Source organism: Oncorhynchus kisutch, linkage group LG29, assembly GCF_002021735.2.
Source record: "Oncorhynchus kisutch isolate 150728-3 linkage group LG29, Okis_V2, whole genome shotgun sequence".
NCBI classification, from domain to species: domain Eukaryota; kingdom Metazoa; phylum Chordata; class Actinopteri; order Salmoniformes; family Salmonidae; genus Oncorhynchus; species Oncorhynchus kisutch.
This window is the reverse complement of record NC_034202.2, coordinates 47,138,460-47,160,791: the sequence shown is the minus strand read 5'-3', so window position 1 is coordinate 47,160,791 and position 22,332 is coordinate 47,138,460. Positions and strand designations below refer to the sequence as shown.

The following is a 22,332-nucleotide window of genomic DNA, read 5'->3' as shown; positions in this document are numbered from 1 at the left end:
TAATCGGTGACTATGGAAACACATAGACGTAATGAACAATGTTTTCGATATCCATCTTTATCCTCTGCAATACCTTTTACAGTACACTCTTAGAAAACAAAAAGGTGCTATCGAGAACCTAAAAGGGTTATTCAGCTATCCCCATTTTTATTTATTTTACCTTTATTTAACTAGACAAGTCAGTTAAGAACAAATTCTTATTTTCAATGACGGCCTAGGAACAGTGGGTTAACTGCCTGTTTAGGGGCAGAACGACAGATTTGTACCTTGTCAGCTCGGGGATTTGAACTTGCAACCTTTCGGTTACTAGTCCAACACTCTAATCACGAGGCTACCCTGCCGCCCATAGGAGAACCCTTGGAAGAACCCTGTTGCGTTCCAAGTAGAAACCTTTTGGGGGTTCTGTGTAGCACCCTTTCCACAGAGGATTCTACATGGAAACGAAAAGGCTTCTACGTGGAATAAAAACTCTTCTCTCTGGATCCAAAATGGGCTCTTCTATGCTCTTACTTGCACATCCTCATCTGCACATCTATCACTCCTGTGTTAATTGCTAAATTGTAATTACTTTGCCACTACTGGCCTATTTATTGCCTTACTTCATTTGCACACGCTGTATACAGATTATTCTATTGTGTTATTGACTGTACGTTTGTTTACTCCATGTGTAACTCTGTGTTGTTTGTGTCGCACTGCTTTGCTTTATCTTGGCCAGGTCACAGTTGTAAATGAGAACTTGTTCTCAACAAGCCTACCTGGTTAAATAAAGGTGTTCTCAACTAGCCTACCTGGTTAAATAAAGGTGTTCTCAACTAGCCTACCTGGTTAAATAAAGGTGTTCTCAACAAGCCTACCTGGTTAAATAAAGGTGTTCTCAACTAGCCTACCTGGTTAAATAAAGGTGGAGTAAAAATAAAATTCTATGAGGACACGTGAAGAACCCTTTACTCTGAGAGTGTAGGTAATAATCTGTAGTCAGGTGGTCATTAGCAGGTTATGACGAGGTCTTAACTTTGACCAGTAGGCTACATAATATAACACATTATATAGAGGCAATAGTGTAAAGTACTTCAGTAAAAAACCCTTTAAAGTACTGCTTAAGTAGTTTTTTTCAGTATCTGTACTTTACCATTTTTTGGACCATTTTTACTTTTAATTCACTACATTACTCAATAAAATAATGTACTTTTTACTCCATGCATTTTCCCTGAAACCCAAAAGTACTCGTTACATTTTGACTGCTTAACAGGGCAGGAAAATTGTCTAATTTACACACTTATCAAGAGAACATCCCTGGTCGTCCCTACTGCCTCTGATCTGGAGGACTCACTAAACAGAGAACATCCCTGGTCATCCCTACTGCCTCTGATCTGGAGGACTCACTAAACAGAGAACATCCCTGGTCATCCCTACTGCCTCTGATCTGGAGGACTCACTAAACAGAGAACATCCCTGGTCATCTCTACTGCCTCTGATCTGGAGGACTCACTAAACAGAGAACATCCCTGGTCATCCCTACTGCCTCTGATCTGGAGGACTCACTAAACAGAGAACATCCCTGGTCATCTCTACTGCCTCTGATCTGGAGGACTCACTAAACAGAGAACATCCCTGGTCATCCCTACTGCCTCTGATCTGGAGGACTCACTAAACAGAGAACATCCCTGGTCATCCCTACTGCCTCTGATCTGGAGGACTCACTAAACAGAGAACATCCCTGGTCATCCCTACTGCCTCTGATCTGGAGGACTCACTAAACAGAGAACATCCCTGGTCATCCCTACTGCCTCTGATCTGGAGGACTCACTAAACAGAGAACATCCCTGGTCATCCCTACTGCCTCTGATCTGGAGGACTCACTAAACAGAGAACATCCCTGGTCATCCCTACTGCCTCTGATCTGGAGGACTCACTAAACAGAGAACATCCCTGGTCATCCCTACTGCCTCTGATCTGGAGGACTCACTAAACAGAGAACATCCCTGGTCATCCCTACTGCCTCTGATCTGGAGGACTCACTAAACAGAGAACATCCCTGGTCATCCCTACTGCCTCTGATCTGGAGGACTCACTAAACAGAGAACATCCCTGGTCATCTCTACTGCCTCTGATCTGGAGGACTCACTAAACAGAGAACATCCCTGGTCATCCCTACTGCCTCTGATCTGGAGGACTCACTAAACAGAGAACATCCCTGGTCATCCCTACTGCCTCTGATCTGGAGGACTCACTAAACAGAGAACATCCCTGGTCATCCCTACTGCCTCTGATCTGGAGGACTCACTAAACAGAGAACATCCCTGGTCATCCCTACTGCCTCTGATCTGGCGGACTCACTAAACAGAGAACATCCCTGGTCATCCCTACTGCCTCTGATCTGGAGGACTCACTAAACAGAGAACATCCCTGGTCATCTCTACTGCCTCTGATCTGGAGGACTCACTAAACAGAGAACATCCCTGGTCATCTCTACTGTCTCTGATCTGGAGGACTCACTAAACCGAGAACATCCCTGGTCATCCCTACTGCCTCTGATCTGGAGGACTCACTAAACCGAGAACATCCCTGGTCATCCCTACTGCCTCTGATCTGGAGGACTCACTAAACAGAGAACATCCCTGGTCATCTCTACTGCCTCTGATCTGGAGGACTCACTAAACAGAGAACATCCCTGGTCATCCCTACTGCCTCTGATCTGGAGGACTCACTAAACAGAGAACATCCCTGGTCATCTGCCTCTGATCTGGTGGACTCACTAAACAGAGAACATCCCTGGTCATCTGCCTCTGATCTGGTGGACTCACTAAACAGAGAACATCCCTGGTCATCTGCCTCTGATCTGGTGGACTCACTAAACAGAGAACATCCCTGGTCATCTGCCTCTGATCTGGTGGACTCACTAAACAGAGAACATCCCTGGTCATCTGCCTCTGATCTGGAGGACTCACTAAACACAAATGCTTCATTTGTAAATGATATTGGGAGTGTTGGAGTGTTGGAGTGTGCCCCTGGCTATCTGTAATGATATCTGAGTGTTGGAGTGTTGGAGTGTTGGAGTGTTGGAGTGTTGGAGTGTGCCCCTGGCTATCTGTAATGATATCTGAGTGTTGGAGTGTTGGAGTGTTGGAGTGTTGGAGTGTTGGAGTGTGCCCCTGGCTATCTGTAATGATATCTGAGTGTTGGAGTGTTGGAGTGTGCCCCTGGCTATCTGTAATGATATCTGAGTGTTGGAGTGTTGGAGTGTTGGAGTGTGCCCCTGGCTATCTGTAATGATATCTGAGTGTTGGAGTGTTGGAGTGTGCCCCTGGCTATCTGTAATGATATCTGAGTGTTGGAGTGTTGGAGTGTGCCCCTGGCTATCTGTAATGATATCTGAGTGTTGGAGTGTTGGAGTGTGCCCCTGGCTATCTGTAATGATATCTGAGTGTTGGAGTCTTGGAGTGTGCCCCTGGCTATCTGTAATGATATCTGAGTGTTGGAGTGTTGGAGTGTGCCCCTGGCTATCTGTAATGATATCTGAGTGTTGGAGTGTTGGAGTGTGCCCCTGGCTATCTGTAATGATATCTGAGTGTTGGAGTGTTGGAGTGTGCCCCTGGCTATCTGTAATGATATCTGAGTGTTGGAGTGTTGGAGTGTGCCCCTGGCTATCTGTAATGATATCTGAGTGTTGGAGTGTTGGAGTGTGCCCCTGGCTATCTGTAATGATATCTGAGTGTTGGAGTGTTGGAGTGTGCCCCTGGCTATCTGTAATGATATCTGAGTGTTGGAGTGTTGGAGTGTGCCCCTGGCTATCTGTAATGATATCTGAGTGTTGGAGTGTTGGAGTGTTGGAGTGTTGGAGTGTTGGAGTGTTGGAGTGTTGGAGTGTGCCCCTGGCTATCTGTAAATTAAAATATATATATATATGTGCTGGCTGGTTTGCTTAATATAAGAAATTTGCAATGGTTTACACTTTTACTTTTGACATTGAAGTATATTTAAAATTAAATACTTTTAGACTTTTACTCAAATAGTACTTTACTCTCACCCTTAATAATAATAATTTTCTATTAAGGTATAACAAGTCCGTTGTCACGACTTCCTTGTTCACGGCGACGTTCGGCGGTCGACGTCACCGGCCTTCTAGCCATCTCCAATCCACTTTTCATTTTCCATTTGTTTTGTCTTTGTTTTACACACCTGGTTTCAATTCCCCTAATTACATGTTCATTTATTTAACCCTCTGTTTTCCCCATGGTTTTTGTGCGTGATTGTTTTATGTATGTTCGGTCCCTTGGGCTCGGTATTACGACATGTTATTGTAATATTTGAGTAAAGTTACTTGTGTTACTCATCTCTGCTGTCCTGCGCCTGACTCCTCTGCACCAGCTACACCCAGACCACTACAGGGACACATCTCTGCTGTCCTGCGCCTGACTCCTCTGCACCAGCTACACCCAGACCACTACAGGGACACATCTCTGCTGTCCTGACTGCTCTGCACCAGCTACACCCAGACCACTACAGGGACACATCTCTGCTGTCCTGAGCCTGACTCCTCTGCACCAGCTACACCCAGACCACTACAGGGACACATCTCTGCTGTCCTGACTGCTCTGCACCAGCTACACCCAGACCACTACAGGGACTCATCTCTGCTGTCCTGACTGCTCTGCACCAGCTACACCCAGACCACTACAGGGACTCATCTCTGCTGTCCTGACTGCTCTGCACCAGCTACACCCAGACCACTACAGGGACTCATCTCTGCTGTCCTGACTGCTCTGCACCAGCTACACCCAGACCATTGCATCAGTACTTTCCCCACCAGGTCAGAATTATGTCAGTAAAATATGTAACATTCTGGTAAGTAAAAAGACCTTTTGCGACCAGAATAACACGTCATACTGATGTCTTTTCAGCCAGGTGTTGCCCAGTGGGCGAATGTTAAGCATTACAATCCTAATCTAGAAGAACGGAGGCTGTAGAGAGGAAACACCATCATAGTGTTTAGAGGCTGTAGAGAGGAAACACCATCATAGTGTTTAGAGGCTGTAGAGAGGAAACACCATCATAGTGTTTAGAGGCTGTAGAGGAAACACCATCATAGTGTTTAGAGGCTGTAGAGAGGAAACACCTTCATAGTGTTTAGAGTCTGTAGAGGAAACACCATCATAGTGTTTAGAGGCTGTAGAGGTAACACCATCATAGTGTTTAGAGGCTGTAGAGGTAACACCATCATAGTGTTTAGAGGCTGTAGAGAGGAAACACCATCATAGTGTTTAGAGGCTGTAGAGAGGAAACACCATCATAGTGTTTAGAGGCTGTAGAGAGGAAACACCATCATAGTGTTTAGAGGATGTAGAGAGGAAACACCATCATAGTGTTTAGAGTCTGTAGAGAGGAAACACCATCATAGTGTTTAGAGGCTAGAGAGAGGTAACACCATCATAGTGTTTAGAGGCTGTAGAGAGGAAACACCATCATAGTGTTTAGAGGCTGTAGAGAGGAAACACCATCATAGTGTTTAGAGGCTGTAGAGAGGAAACACCTTCATAGTGTTTAGAGTCTGTAGAGGAAACACCATCATAGTGTTTAGAGGCTGTAGAGGTAACACCATCATAGTGTTTAGAGGCTGTAGAGGTAACACCATCATAGTGTTTAGAGGCTGTAGAGAGGAAACACCATCATAGTGTTTAGAGGCTGTAGAGAGGAAACACCATCATAGTGTTTAGAGGCTGTAGAGAGGAAACACCATCATAGTGTTTAGAGGATGTAGAGAGGAAACACCATCATAGTGTTTAGAGTCTGTAGAGAGGAAACACCATCATAGTGTTTAGAGGCTAGAGAGAGGTAACACCATCATAGTGTTTAGAGGCTGTAGAGAGGAAACACCATCATAGTGTTTAGAGGCTGTAGAGAGGAAACACCATCATAGTGTTTAGAGGCTGTAGAGAGGAAACACCATCATAGTGTTTAGAGGCTGTAGAGAGGAAACACCATCATAGTGTTTAGAGGCTATAGAGAGGAAACACCATCAGTGTTTAGAGGCTGTAGAGAGGAAACACCATCATAGTGTTTAGAGGCTGTAGAGAGGGGTAACACCATCATAGTGTTTAGAGGCTGTAGAAGAAACACCATCATAGTATTTAGAGGCTGTAGAGGAAACACCATCATAGTGTTTAGAGGCTGTAGAGAGGAAACACCTTCATAGTGTTTAGAGGATGTAGAGGAAACACCATCGTAGTGTTTAGAGGCTGTAGAGAGGAAACACCATCATAGTGTTTAGAGGCTGTAGAGAGGAAACACCTTCATAGTGTTTAGAGGATGTAGAGGAAACACCATCATAGTGTTTAGAGGCTGTAGAGAGGAAACACCATCATAGTGTTTAGAGGCTGTAGAGAGGAAACACCATCATAGTGTTTAGAGGCTGTAGAGGAAACACCATCATAGTGTTTAGAGGCTGTAGAGAGGAAACACCATCATAGTGTTTAGAGGCTGTAGAGAGGAAACACCATCATAGTGTTTAGAGGCTGTAGAGGAAACACCATCATAGTGTTTAGAGGCTGTAGAGAGGAAACACCTTCATAGTGTTTAGAGTCTGTAGAGGAAACACCATCATAGTGTTTAGAGGCTGTAGAGGTAACACCATCATAGTGTTTAGAGGCTGTAGAGGTAACACCATCATAGTGTTTAGAGGCTGTAGAGAGGAAACACCATCATAGTGTTTAGAGGCTGTAGAGAGGAAACACCATCATAGTGTTTAGAGGATGTAGAGAGGAAACACCATCATAGTGTTTAGAGGCTGTAGAGAGGAAACACCATCATAGTGTTTAGAGGCTAGAGAGAGGTAACACCATCATAGTGTTTAGAGGCTAGAGAGAGGTAACACCATCATAGTGTTTAGAGGCTGTAGAGAGGAAACACCATCATAGTGTTTAGAGGCTGTAGAGAGGGGTAACACCATCATAGTGTTTAGAGGCTGTAGAAGAAACACCATCATAGTATTTAGAGGCTGTAGAGGAAACACCATCATAGTGTTTAGAGGCTGTAGAGGAAACACCATCATAGTGTTTAGAGGCTGTAGAGAGGAAACACCTTCATAGTGTTTAGAGGATGTAGAGGAAACACCATCGTAGTGTTTAGAGGCTGTAGAGAGGAAACACCATCATAGTGTTTAGAGGCTGTAGAGAGGAAACACCTTCATAGTGTTTAGAGGCTGTAGAGAGGAAACACCATCATAGTGTTTAGAGGCTGTAGAGAGGAAACACCATCATAGTGTTTAGAGGCTGTAGAGGAAACACCATCATAGTGTTTAGAGGCTGTAGAGAGGAAACACCATCATAGTGTTTAGAGGCTGTAGAGAGGAAACACCATCATAGTGTTTAGAGGCTGTAGAGGAAACACCATCATAGTGTTTAGAGGCTGTAGAGAGGAAACACCATCATAGTGTTTAGAGGCTGTAGAGAGGAAACACCATCATAGTGTTTAGAGGCTGTAGAGAGGAAACACCATCATAGTGTTTAGAGGCTGTAGAGGAAACACCATCATAGTGTTTAGAGGCTGTAGAGAGGAAACACCATCATAGGGTTTAGAGGCTGTAGAGAGGAAACACCATCATAGTGTTTAGAGCCTGTAGAGAGGAAACACCATCATAGTGTTTAGAGGCTGTAGAGAGGTAACACCATCATAGTGTTTAGAAGCTGTAGAGAGGAAACACCATCAGTGTTTAGAGGCTGTAGAGGCTGTAGAGAGGAAACACCATCATAGTGTTTAGAGGCTGTAGAGAGGAAACACCATCATAGTGTTTAGAAGCTGTAGAGAGGAAACACCATCAGTGTTTAGAGGCTGTAGAGGCTGTAGAGAGGAAACACCATCATAGTGTTTAGAGGCTGTAGAGAGGTAACACCATCATAGTGTTTAGAGGCTGTAGAGAGGGGTAACACCATCATAGTGTTTAGAGGCTGTAGAGAGGGGTAACACCATCATAGTGTTTAGAGGCTGTAGAGAGAGGAAACACCATCATAGTGTTTAGAGGCTGTAGAGAGGGGTAACACCATCATAGTGTTTAGAGGCTGTAGAAGAAACACCATCATAGTATTTAGAGGCTGTAGAGAGGAAACACCATCATAGTGTTTAGAGGCTGTAGAGAGGAAACGCCATCATAGTGTTTAGAGGCTGTAGAGAGGAAACACCATCATAGTGTTTAGAGGCTGTAGAGAGGAAACACCATCATAGTGTTTAGAGGCTGTAGAGAGGAAACACCATCATAGTGTTTAGAGGCTGTAGAGAGGAAACACCATCATAGTGTTTAGAGGATGTAGAGAGGAAACACCATCATAGTGTTTAGAGTCTGTAGAGAGGAAACACCATCATAGTGTTTAGAGGCTAGAGAGAGGTAACACCATCATAGTGTTTAGAGGCTGTAGAGAGGAAACACCATCATAGTGTTTAGAGGCTGTAGAGAGGAAACACCATCATAGTGTTTAGAGGCTGTAGAGAGGAAACACCATCATAGTGTTTAGAGGCTGTAGAGAGGAAACACCATCATAGTGTTTAGAGGCTATAGAGAGGAAACACCATCAGTGTTTAGAGGCTGTAGAGAGGAAACACCATCATAGTGTTTAGAGGCTGTAGAGAGGGGTAACACCATCATAGTGTTTAGAGGCTGTAGAAGAAACACCATCATAGTATTTAGAGGCTGTAGAGGAAACACCATCATAGTGTTTAGAGGCTGTAGAGAGGAAACACCTTCATAGTGTTTAGAGGATGTAGAGGAAACACCATCGTAGTGTTTAGAGGCTGTAGAGAGGAAACACCATCATAGTGTTTAGAGGCTGTAGAGAGGAAACACCTTCATAGTGTTTAGAGGATGTAGAGGAAACACCATCATAGTGTTTAGAGGCTGTAGAGAGGAAACACCATCATAGTGTTTAGAGGCTGTAGAGAGGAAACACCATCATAGTGTTTAGAGGCTGTAGAGGAAACACCATCATAGTGTTTAGAGGCTGTAGAGAGGAAACACCATCATAGTGTTTAGAGGCTGTAGAGAGGAAACACCATCATAGTGTTTAGAGGCTGTAGAGGAAACACCATCATAGTGTTTAGAGGCTGTAGAGAGGAAACACCTTCATAGTGTTTAGAGTCTGTAGAGGAAACACCATCATAGTGTTTAGAGGCTGTAGAGGTAACACCATCATAGTGTTTAGAGGCTGTAGAGGTAACACCATCATAGTGTTTAGAGGCTGTAGAGAGGAAACACCATCATAGTGTTTAGAGGCTGTAGAGAGGAAACACCATCATAGTGTTTAGAGGATGTAGAGAGGAAACACCATCATAGTGTTTAGAGGCTGTAGAGAGGAAACACCATCATAGTGTTTAGAGGCTAGAGAGAGGTAACACCATCATAGTGTTTAGAGGCTAGAGAGAGGTAACACCATCATAGTGTTTAGAGGCTGTAGAGAGGAAACACCATCATAGTGTTTAGAGGCTGTAGAGAGGGGTAACACCATCATAGTGTTTAGAGGCTGTAGAAGAAACACCATCATAGTATTTAGAGGCTGTAGAGGAAACACCATCATAGTGTTTAGAGGCTGTAGAGGAAACACCATCATAGTGTTTAGAGGCTGTAGAGAGGAAACACCTTCATAGTGTTTAGAGGATGTAGAGGAAACACCATCGTAGTGTTTAGAGGCTGTAGAGAGGAAACACCATCATAGTGTTTAGAGGCTGTAGAGAGGAAACACCTTCATAGTGTTTAGAGGATGTAGAGGAAACACCATCATAGTGTTTAGAGGCTGTAGAGAGGAAACACCATCATAGTGTTTAGAGGCTGTAGAGAGGAAACACCATCATAGTGTTTAGAGGCTGTAGAGGAAACACCATCATAGTGTTTAGAGGCTGTAGAGAGGAAACACCATCATAGTGTTTAGAGGCTGTAGAGAGGAAACACCATCATAGTGTTTAGAGGCTGTAGAGGAAACACCATCATAGTGTTTAGAGGCTGTAGAGAGGAAACACCATCATAGTGTTTAGAGGCTGTAGAGAGGAAACACCATCATAGTGTTTAGAGGCTGTAGAGAGGAAACACCATCATAGTGTTTAGAGGCTGTAGAGGAAACACCATCATAGTGTTTAGAGGCTGTAGAGAGGAAACACCATCATAGGGTTTAGAGGCTGTAGAGAGGAAACACCATCATAGTGTTTAGAGCCTGTAGAGAGGAAACACCATCATAGTGTTTAGAGGCTGTAGAGAGGTAACACCATCATAGTGTTTAGAAGCTGTAGAGAGGAAACACCATCAGTGTTTAGAGGCTGTAGAGGCTGTAGAGAGGAAACACCATCATAGTGTTTAGAGGCTGTAGAGAGGAAACACCATCATAGTGTTTAGAAGCTGTAGAGAGGAAACACCATCAGTGTTTAGAGGCTGTAGAGGCTGTAGAGAGGAAACACCATCATAGTGTTTAGAGGCTGTAGAGAGGTAACACCATCATAGTGTTTAGAGGCTGTAGAGAGGGGTAACACCATCATAGTGTTTAGAGGCTGTAGAGAGGGGTAACACCATCATAGTGTTTAGAGGCTGTAGAGAGAGGAAACACCATCATAGTGTTTAGAGGCTGTAGAGAGGGGTAACACCATCATAGTGTTTAGAGGCTGTAGAAGAAACACCATCATAGTATTTAGAGGCTGTAGAGAGGAAACACCATCATAGTGTTTAGAGGCTGTAGAGAGGAAACGCCATCATAGTGTTTAGAGGCTGTAGAGAGGAAACACCATCATAGTGTTTAGAGGCTGTAGAGAGGAAACACCATCATAGTGTTTAGAGGCTGTAGAGAGGAAACACCATCATAGTGTTTAGAGGCTGTAGAGAGGAAACACCATCATAGTGTTTAGAGGCTGTAGAGAGGAAACACCATCATAGTGTTTAGAGGCTGTAGAGGAAACACCATCATAGTGTTTAGAGGCTGTAGAGGAAACACCATCATAGTGTTTAGAGGCTGTAGAGGAAACACCATCATAGTGTTTAGAGGCTGTAGAGGAAACACCATCATAGTGTTTAGAGGCTGTAGAGAGGAAACACCTTCATAGTGTTTAGAGGATGTAGAGGAAACACCATCGTAGTGTTTAGAGGCTGTAGAGAGGAAACACCATCATAGTGTTTAGAGGCTGTAGAGAGGAAACACCTTCATAGTGTTTAGAGGATGTAGAGGAAACACCATCATAGTGTTTAGAGGCTGTAGAGAGGAAACACCATCATAGTGTTTAGAGGCTGTAGAAGAAACACCATCATAGTATTTAGAGGCTGTAGAGAGGAAACACCATCATAGTGTTTAGAGGCTGTAGAGAGGAAACGCCATCATAGTGTTTAGAGGCTGTAGAGAGGAAACACCATCATAGTGTTTAGAGGCTGTAGAGAGGAAACACCATCATAGTGTTTAGAGGCTGTAGAGAGGAAACACCATCATAGTGTTTAGAGGCTGTAGAGAGGGGTAACACCATCATAGTGTTTAGAGGCTGTAGAGAGAGGAAACACCATCTAAAGAGAAGGCATGTTCATCTACACTAAACACAAGTCAAAACAACCATTTCCTGTTGTGCTCCCAGTTCCTGGCAAGGTGATTAAGTGCTGTTACAACACACATGTGATGTTTTCAAACGTCTCAGGATGATGTGTTTCAATGCTCCAGCAACGTTCCTGTTTTCTCTCCTTCACGTTGGTGACAGATCAGTTGCCATGAGTTGTTGGTGTTACCGAGCACTTCATTTTAACGTTGTTTAATAAATAACATGTTTAATTGGTTTCGGGGGCACCGACGTACATACATATATATATATTAGATAAACATTACAGACATTTTGCTGAGACAAGAGGCGCCATTTCAGTTACAATCTGTATTTTAAAATATTTGCCATCATTAGCAGAAAGAAATGAGAGGCCCTTATCAATCCCTCACGCGACTAGCGGGTCAACATCACCGCACCCCACAACACCCTGGACCCGAAACGCAGTTCAAGGAGATGAAACTAGATGATCGCTTTTCGTATGAACACTGCAAGACATTGGTCAAACTCTGCATGTGTTATGGTGACGTGAAAATAGCAATGAACTTTCTTCACCCTGTATTCGTGTTCATGAATTTAGGATATCTTCACACCATAATAGTAGGTAAACAAATAACACAACAAAAATGTAAACAAACAACACAGCATGTCAAAACTGAACTCACTCATCGTCCGCTATTTGTTTCCCGTTGATGAGGTTCATGCCAGTCGGAGCGTAGTCCCAGTTGATCTCTTTGATTCCCACGTAATACACCCTCTCCCGTCCCCGTGCTTCTCCCGCCGGCAGCCCAGCGAGCAGCAGCAGCAGTCCCGGGAACAGTGTCCTAAAACCGACCATCGCTACTGCTTCTGTAATAGTAGACCACTTTTTGGTCTAGTGGTGCGCGCGTGGTTGGGATTGCTGGATCAAGTGTTCGATAGGGAGAGACAGAGAGGAAACGTCCACATGAGCGGAGAGCCGGGAAACACAGACACAGATATGAGACTCCGCTTGGGAAAGAGAACAGTCCCGCTATTCAGCTGAGTGTGTGTGTGACTCTGGCGCCGGAGCCCTCTCTGTCTGATAGGCTACGGGACCTTGGCGGCCAGTCTGGTCTCATAGATTAGACGTAACATAGTAATTCAATCCGGGACACTGAATTTACTATGATATGTTAGGTACATACAACAGAAGTTTACGTTGTGTTATTTATTATTATGTATTATTTATTTTACCACCACTAAACAGTTGAAATCGATAATCTAACCACGTCAAACATGAGAAAGTGGAGTGTGGCAAATGTTTTACTTTTAAACTCGGACAAAACAGAGATGCTACTGTAGTTCTAGTGTCCCAAGAAACAAAGAGATCCTCTGTTGAATCTGACAATTAATCTTGATGGTTGTACAGTCGTCTCAAATAAAACTGTGAAGAACCTCGGCGTTACTCTGGACCCTGATCTCTGTTTTCACGAACATATCAAGACTGTTTCAAGGACAGCTTTTTTCCATCTCCGTAACGTTGAACAAAAAACATAAACTAGTCTAAAAACGATGCAGAAAAATGTATCCGTGCTTTTGTCACGTCTAGGTTAGACTACTGCAATGCTCTACTTTCCAGCTACCCGGATAAAGCACTAAATAAACTGCATTTGGTGCTAAATACGGAAGCTAGAATCTTGACTAGAACCAGAACAATTTGATCATATTACTCCAGTGCTAGCCTCCCTACACTGGCTTCCTGTTAAGGCAAGGCCTGATTCAAGGTTTTACTGCTAACCTACAAAGCATTATATGGGCTTGCTCCTACCTCTCTCTCTGATTTGGTCCTGCCGTACATACCTACACGTACGCTACGGTCACAAGACGCAGACCTCCTAATTGTCCCTAGAAATTCTAAGCAAACAGCTGGAGGCAGGGCTTTCTCCTATAGAGCTACATTTTTATGGAATAGTCTGCCTACCCATGTGAGAAACGCAGACTCGGTCTCGACCTTTAAGTCTTTACTGAAGACATCTCTTCAGTGGGTCATATGATTGAGTGTAGTCTGGCCCAGGAATGGGAAGGTGAACGGAAAGGCTCTGGAGCAACGAACCGCCCTTGCTGTCTCTGCCTGGCCAGTTCCCCTCTTTCCACTGGGATTCTCTGCCTCTAACCCTATTACAGGGGCTGAGTCACTGGCTTACTGGTGCTCTTCCATGCCATCCCTAGGAGGAGTGCATCACGTCCTGACAAGCTTTTTTGTGCTATACTCAATGTGAGTGGATTGAGTCATTGACGTGATCTTCCTGTCCTGTCTTCAATCAATCAATAAATCAATCAATCAATCAAATGTATTTATAAAGCCCTTCGTACATTAGCTGATATCTCAAAGTGCTGTACAGAAACCCAGCCTAAAACCCCAAACAGCAAGCAATGCAGGTGTAGAAGCACGGTGGCTAGGAAAAACTCCAGAGAAAGGCCAAAACCTAGGAAGAAACCTAGAGAGGAACCAGGCTATGAGGGGTGGCTGTGCCGGGGGGGGGGGGAGATCTCCTTGGGCTAAACGCCGCTTTGTCTCAGGGTTAGTGGTCTGTTTATATCCCTCATGTGGTGTGGTGGCTGTGCTTTGGCAAAGTGGGTGGGGTTATATCCTGCCTGGTTGGCCCTGTCCAAGGGTGGAAATCCCTGAGTGGTTTCCTTCCTCTCCGGCAACTGAGTTAGGAAGGACACCTGTATCTTTGTAGTGACTGGGTGTATTGATACACCATCCAAAGTGTAATTAATAACATCACCATGTTCAAAGGGATATTCAATGTCTGCTTTTTATTTTACCAAACAAACCGTAAGCAAACGGAACAAAACGGGGATAAACAGACGTGAATTTTGTCCAATAGAAACTCTCGATTGCAACTGTTGGTCTAATGATTACACCCTAGATCAGCGAGATGCAGGCCAGAGTGTGCATTGCAGTATTGAATGTGTCACTGTCACCTTGATTTAAAAAAAATATATGTATCTCGACCTGTGTGCACCTACGTTGTAAACGTCCATTCATAGGCTAGTTTGTAGCAACATCATGATGAATATAGGGAAAATTAGAGTATCATGTAGTAGCCTAAACCTATCCCTGTTAAGTTGAGCTGGGTGTCCCTGTTAAGTTGAGCTGGGTGAATGGAATATAAATGACAGTCATCCAATATGTGAAATAAATCAATAAATCAATAAATAAATAAATCATGCCTCTGTATTGAAAATAGGAGAAAGATTGTTCAAGCTTCTCCCTGTATAGGATTTTGGTGATATTGTTTACATGCATGCGGCACAACCTCTGTTTAAAAACCCTTGGACGCAGTCTACCATTCAGCAATACGTTTTATCACAGGGGACCATTTTAGGACTCATCATTGTGGGATGGACCTCTCTGTCTGTAAGAAGAGAGCTGTGTTCCCTTTTAGTTCATTTACAAAGCAATCTGACAGAAACTCACTTCATTCATTAAGTTAAGAATCATAGTTAACCAGATTGTCTGGTCAATTAAACCACAGTTTCTCTCAAATAAAATGATGATTAAAAGCATCACTTGTCCCATTGTTCTCAGTTACGATGCCAGAGTCCAGATAGGCAGGGAAAAAGAGGAATTTGTTCTTCTTCAATGCATTTAATGTACTCCAAAGTTTAGAAGGATCACCAGCAGAGTCAGATAGAGATTAAAAAGTAGCTTGATTTCGTTTTCTTATTGTACATCTGTTTCTCTATAGTCTGAAAGATTGCGAGTCCACTACAGAGTCAGTTTTCTTTGCTTTGGCCTGATTTCACATCTGAATGAGTAATGGATTAAGAGTTTGGGGGCATATATTTGATAATTGAGGGACGACCCTACTCCTAAAAGTTACTACTGTTTTTTTGTAGTTTATTTTCTGCTGAAAGGTTCAACAACAGATTTTACTTGATGGTCTCGTTAAAACAAGTCTATATTTGATTTCATTGAACACAAGGGGTTTAAAAGGGTTTAAAAGACAATGTGAAGCTGAAAGCTATTTTTCTATTTTGAAAAGAGCAAAAAAAAGCCCATTGATATGATTCATATACAAGAAACTCATTCGTGTGACATCCCACCTTCTGGTCAAACCAGTGTTCAGTTGTGACTCCAACCGGTCTGGAGGTGTGGCCATATGAATCCCTGGAGGTGTGGCCATATGAATCCCTGGAGGTGTGGCCATATGTTTCAACCGAATCCCTGGGAAGATACATTCAAAGCTGATTGGCTGTTGGATTAACTGTTGAAGGATTCTTTTATATTTTGTTGAATATTTATGGATACAATAATAGTAACCCAAACAAACTGTTGTTATTGAAAGTGACTGATGTTATTTCTGAAAATAAGAATCTTTATCATACAGAGTTTATTTTGATTGGTGGGGATTTTAATTTGACACCTGACGAATGGCTTGATAGGAGTCCTTTTAAATAAATAGCATTTTATTTGTATTTTTTTCATTTATTTCACCTTTATTTAACCAGGTAGGCTAGTTGAGAACACCTTTATTTAACCAGGTAGGCTGGTTGAGAACACCTTTATTTAACCAGGTAGGCTAGTTGAGAACACCTTTATTTAACCAGGTAGGCTAGTTGAGAACAAGTTCTCATTTATAATTGCGACCTGGCCAAGATAAAGCAAAGCAGTTCGACAGATACAACGACACAGAGTTACACGTGGAGTAAAACAAACATACAGTCAATAATACAGTAGAAAAATAAGTCTACATACAATGTGAGCAAATGAGGTGAGAAGGGAGGTAAAGGCAAAAAAAGGCCATGGTGGTGAAGTAAATACAATATAGCAAGTAAAACACTGGAATGGTAGATTTGCAATGGAAGAATGTGCAAAGTAGAAATAAAATTTATGGGGTGCAAAGGAGCAAAATAAATTAATTAATTAAATACAGTAGGGAATGAGATAGTTGTTTGGCCTAAATTATAGGTGGGCTATGTACAGGTGCAGTAATCTGTGAGCTGCTCTGACAGTTGGTGCTTAAAGCTAGTGAGAGAGATAAGTGTTTCCAGTTTCAGAGATTTTTGTAGTTCGTTCCAGTCATTGGCAGCAGAGAACTGGATGGAGAGGCGGCCAAATAAATAATTGGTTTTGGGGGTGACTAGAGAGATATACCTGCTGGAGCGTGTGCTACAGGTGGGAGATGCTATGGTGACCAGCGAGCTGGGGACTTTACCTAGCAGGGTCTTGTAGATGACATGGAGCCAGTGGGCTTGGCGACGAGTATGAAGCGAGGGCCAGCCAACGAGAGCGTACAGGTCGCAATGGTGGGTAGTATATGGGGCTTTGGTGACAAAACGGATTGCACTGTGATAGACTGCATCCAATTTGTTGAGTAGGGTATTGGAGGCTATTTTGTAAATGACATCGCCAAAGTCGAGGATTGGTAGGATGGTCAGTTTTACAAGGGTATGTTTGGCAGCATGAGTGAAGGATGCTTTGTTGCGAAATAGGAAGCCAATTCTAGATTTAACTTTGGATTGGAGATGTTTGATATGGGTCTGGAAGGAGAGTTTACAGTCTAACCAGACACCTAAGTATTTGTAGTTGTCCACGTATTCAGAGCCGTCCAGAGTAGTGATGTTGGACAGGCGGGTAGGTGCAGGTAGCGATCGGTTGAAGAGCATACATTTAGTTTTACTTGTATTTAAGAGCAATTGGAGGCCACTGAAGGATAGTTGTATGGCATTGAAGCTCGTCTGGAGGTTTGTTAACACAGTGTCCAAAGAAGGGCCAGAAGTATACAGAATGGTGTCGTCTGCATAGAGGTGGATCATTTAATACTACCATACTTGATTTCACTAATTCAAATGCTCTTATAGATGTTTGAAGGGACAAGAATCCAGTCATTAGAGAATAGTCTGCAAATCCAGAACAGATTTCTGGTTAGCAACACCTGAAATGATAAGATAAACTCAGCAAAAAAAGAAATCTCACTGTCAACTGCGTTTATTTTCAGCCAACTTAACATGTGTACATATTTTTGTATGAGCATAACAAGATTCAACAACTGAGACATAAACTGAACAAGTTCCACAGACATGTGACTAACAGAAATGGAATAATGTGTCCCTGAAAAAAGGGGGGGTCAAAATCAAAAGTAACAGTCAGTATCTGGTGTGGCCATCAGCTGCATTAAGTACTTCAGTGCATCTCCTCCTCATGGACTGCACTAGAAATGACCATTCTTGCTGTGAGATGTTACCCCACTCTTCCACCAAGGCACCTGCAAGTTCCCCGGACATTTCTGGAGGGAATGGCCCTAGCCCTCACCCTCCGATCCAACAGGTCCCAGACGTGGGATTGAGACAATGGGATTGAGATCCGGGCTCTTTGCTGGCCATGGCAGAACACTGATATTCCTGTCTTGCAGGAAATCACACACAGAACGAGCAGTATGGCTGGTGGCATTGTCATGCTGGAGGGTCATGTCAGGATGAGCCTGCAGGAAGGGTACCACATGAGGGAGGAGGATGTCTTTCCTGTAACGCACAGCGTTGAGATTGCCTGCAATGACAACAATCTCAGTCCGATGATACTGTGACACACCACCCCAGACCATGACGGACCCTCCACCTCCAAACCGATCCCGCTCCAGAGTACAGGCCTCGGTGTAACGGTCATTCCTTCGACGATAAACGCAAATCCGACCATCAACCCTGGTGAGACAAAACCGCGACTCATCAGTGAAGAGCACTTTTTGCCAGTCCTGTCTGGTCCAGCAACGGTGGGTTTGTGCCCATAGGCGACATTGTTACCAGTGATGTCTGGTGAGGACCTGCCTTACAACAGGCCTACAAGCCCTCAGTCCAGCCTCTCCCAGCCTATTGTGGACAGTCTGAGCACTGATGGAGGGATTGTGCGTTCCTGGTGTAACTCGGGCAGTTGTTGTTGCCATCCTGTACCTGTCCCGCAGGTGTGATGTTTGGATGTACCGATCCTGTTCAGGTGTTGTTACACGTGGTCTGCCACTGCGAGGACGATCAGCTGTCCGACCTGTCTCCCTGTAGCACGGTTTTAGGCGTCTCACAGTACGGACATTGCAATTTATTGCCCTGGCCACATCTGTCCTCATACATCCTTGCAGCATGCCTAAGGCACATTCACGCAGATGAGCAGGAACCCTGGGCATCTTTCTTTTGGTGTTTTTCAGAGTCAGTAAAAAGGTCTCTTTAGTGTCCTAAGTTTTCATAACTGTGACCTTAATTGCCTACCGTCTGTAAGCTGTTAGTGTCTTAACGACTGTTCCACAGGTGCATGTTCATTCATTGTTTATGGGTCATTGAACAAGCATGGGACAGTGTTTAACCCCTTTACAATGAAGATCTGTTAAGTTATTTGGATTTTAACAAAATATCTTTGAAAGACAGGGTCCTGAAAAAGGGACGTTTCTTTTTGTTTGCTGAGTTGATGTGTATCAATAGTTCCTTTGACAGATCATTGTCTGATACAGCTTGTCTTGAAACCAGAAGTTAGGACTAAAAGATAAGACTTCAATGCAGACCTTGTGAATTATGAGGATTATGGGAAAAGCTGTTAAAGATTTAATGCTGAACATTACGAATGATGCAAATATAACTATAGTAGTAGATGGGAAATACTTTACATTTAAAGTTAGGGAATTTTCGACATAGGTTGGTATATCGAACAAAAATGTACACACAACATGTAAAGTGTTTCATGGGGCTGAAATAAAAAATCCCAGACATTTTCCATACTCACAAAAAGTGTATTTCTTTCAAATTTTGTTTACACGTTTGGAATTGAGCATTTTTCATTTGCCAAGATAATCCATCCACCTGACAGGTGTGGTATATCAAGAAGCTGATTAAACCGCATGATCATTACACATGTGCACCTTGTGCTGGGGACAATAGAAGGCCACTCTAAAATGTGCAGTTTTGTCACACAACACAATGCCACAAATGTTTCAAGTTTTGAAGGAGCGTGCAATTGACATGCTGACTGCAGGAATGTCCATCAGAGCTATTGCCAGATAATTGAATGTTCATTTCTCTATCCGAATTCCCCAGGGCAGTGATTGGGGACACTGCCCTGTGTAGGGTGCCGTCTTTCGGATGGGACGTCAAATTGGTGTCCTGACTCTCTGAGGTCATTAAAGATCCCATGGCACTTATCGTAAGAGTAGGGGTGTTAACTCCGGTGTCCTGGCTAAATTCACAATCTGGCCCTCAAACCATCACGGTCACCTAATAATCCCCAGTTTACAATTGGCTCATTCATCCCTCTCCTCTCCCCTGTAACTATTCCCCAGGTTGTTGCTGAAAATGAGAACGTGTTCATCTTTGAACTTGTTGCATGTTAGAAATTATATTTTTGTTCAGCATAAAACCATGAATAGGCAAAAGAGAGAATTTGAGGTGAAGTTGGTGCAGGACATTAGTGAAGTTGGTGCAGGACATTAGTGAAGTTGGTGCAGGACATTAGTGAAGTTGGTGCTGGACATTAGTGAAGTTGGTGCAGGACATTAGTGAAGTTGGTGCAGGACATTAGTGAAGTTGGTGCAGGACATTAGTGAAGTTGGTGCAGGACATTAGTGAAGTTGGTGCAGGACATTAGTGAAGTTGGTGCTGGACATTAGTGAAGTTGGTGCAGGGACATTAGTGAAGTTGGTGCAGGACATTAGTGAAGTTGGTGCAGGACATTAGTGAAGTTGGTGCAGGACATTAGTGAAGTTGGTGCAGGACATTAGTGAAGTTGGTGCAGGACATTAGTGAAGTTGGTGCTGGACATTAGTGAATACAAAAAATAGGACAGTAATATCTAATTGAACAGTTTACCGTCCGAGTCTGATGATTCATAGCTTAAAAAAGCACAAGGTGCCCATGTAAGTGTTCCAGTATAACTTTAGACCGTCCCCTCGCCCATACCTCGCCGCACGAACCAGGGACCCTCTGCACACATCAATAACAGTCACCCACGAAGCATCGTTACCCATCACTCCACAAAAGCCGCGGCCCTTGCAGAGCAAAGGGGAACTACTACTTCAAGGTCTCAAAGCAAGTGACGTCACCGATTGAAACGCTACTTAGCGCACACAGCTAACTAAGCTAGCCGTTTCACATCTGTTACATAAGAGTTGGAGCTAGATGGATAGAGGGAGAAACACATGTTGCTTTAGTGGTTTAGAAGAGACAGGCGAGAATTCACATGATGATGTTGAATATACAGATCCTAGATTGATCTCTGAAGAAGTAATTTTACAACAAACTGTATTTGTCAGTTTATATATTATATTTATATTATTCGCTCTTTTGAGGAATCGTTTCACTTTCTTGAAAGTATAAAACCACATATCCTCAATATAAAGTAAGCATTTAAAGAGACCTGTGACTCTGAAATCATTAAAGAGACCTGTGACTCTGAAATCATTAAAGAGACCTGTGACTCTGAAATCATTTAAAGAGACCTGTGACTCTGAAATCATTTAAAGAGACCTGTGACTCTGAAATCATTTAAAGAGACCTGTGACTCTGAAATCATTTAAAGAGACCTGTGACTCTGAAATCATTTAAAGAGACCTGTGACTCTGAAATCATTTAAAGAGACCTGTGACTCTGAAATCATTTAAAGAGACCTGTGACTCTGAAATCATTTAAAGAGACCTGTGACTCTGAAATCATTTAAAGAGACCTGTGACTCTGAAATCATTTAAAGAGACCTGTGACTCTGAAATCATTTAAAGAGACCTGTGACTCTGAAATCATTTAAAGAGACCTGTGACTCTGAAATCATTAAAGAGACCTGTGACTCTGAAATCATTTAAAGAGACCTGTGACTCTGAAATCATTAAAGAGACCTGTGACTCTGAAATCATTAAAGAGACCTGTGACTCTGAAATCATTAAAGAGACCTGTGACTCTGAAATCATTTAAAGAGACCTGTGACTCTGAAATCATTTAAAGAGACCTGTGACTCTGAAATCATTAAAGAGACCTGTGACTCTGAAATCATTTAAAGAGACCTGTGACTCTGAAATCATTAAAGAGACCTGTGACTCTGAAATCATTAAAGAGACCTGTGACTCTGAAATCATTTAAAGAGACCTGTGACTCTGAAATCATTTAAAGAGACCTGTGACTCTGAAATCATTTAAAGAGACCTGTGACTCTGAAATCATTTAAAGAGACCTGTGACTCTGAAATCATTTAAAGAGACCTGTGACTCTGAAATCATTTAAAGAGACCTGTGACTCTGAAATCATTTAAAGAGACCTGTGACTCTGAAATCATTTAAAGAGACCTGTGACTCTGAAATCATTTAAAGAGACCTGTGACTCTGAAATCATTTAAAGAGACCTGTGACTCTGAAATCATTTAAAGAGACCTGTGACTCTGAAATCATTTAAAGAGACCTGTGACTCTGAAATCATTTAAAGAGACCTGTGACTCTGAAATCATTTAAAGAGACCTGTGACTCTGAAATCATTTAAAGAGACCTGTGACTCTGAAATCATTTAAAGATACCTGTGACTCTGAAATCATTAAAGATACCTGTGACTCTGAAATCATTTAAAGAGACCTGTGACTCTGAAATCATTTAAAGAGACCTGTGACTCTGAAATCATTTAAAGAGACCTGTGACTCTGAAATCATTAAAGATACCTGTGACTCTGAAATCATTTAAAGAGACCTGTGACTCTGAAATCATTTAAAGATACCTGTGACTCTGAAATCATTTAAAGAGACCTGTGACTCTGAAATCATTAAAGATACCTGTGACTCTGAAATCATTTAAAGATACCTGTGACTCTGAAA

At 42.8% G+C, this 22,332-nt stretch overlaps 1 protein-coding gene across 1 annotated transcript in view; it reads right to left on the bottom strand.

Moving 5' to 3' along the window:
- Positions 1 to 12,574, bottom strand: part of LOC109885602 (hephaestin-like protein 1) — a 64,096-nt gene extending 51,522 nt beyond the window's left edge. Inside the window, exon 1 of the mRNA XM_031809106.1 lies at positions 12,207 to 12,574. Coding sequence (XP_031664966.1) covers positions 12,207 to 12,379 — 173 coding nt within the window. The 5' untranslated portion in view covers positions 12,380 to 12,574. The remainder of the gene's footprint in view (positions 1 to 12,206) is intronic.
- Positions 12,575 to 22,332: the final 9,758 nt, after the last annotated feature.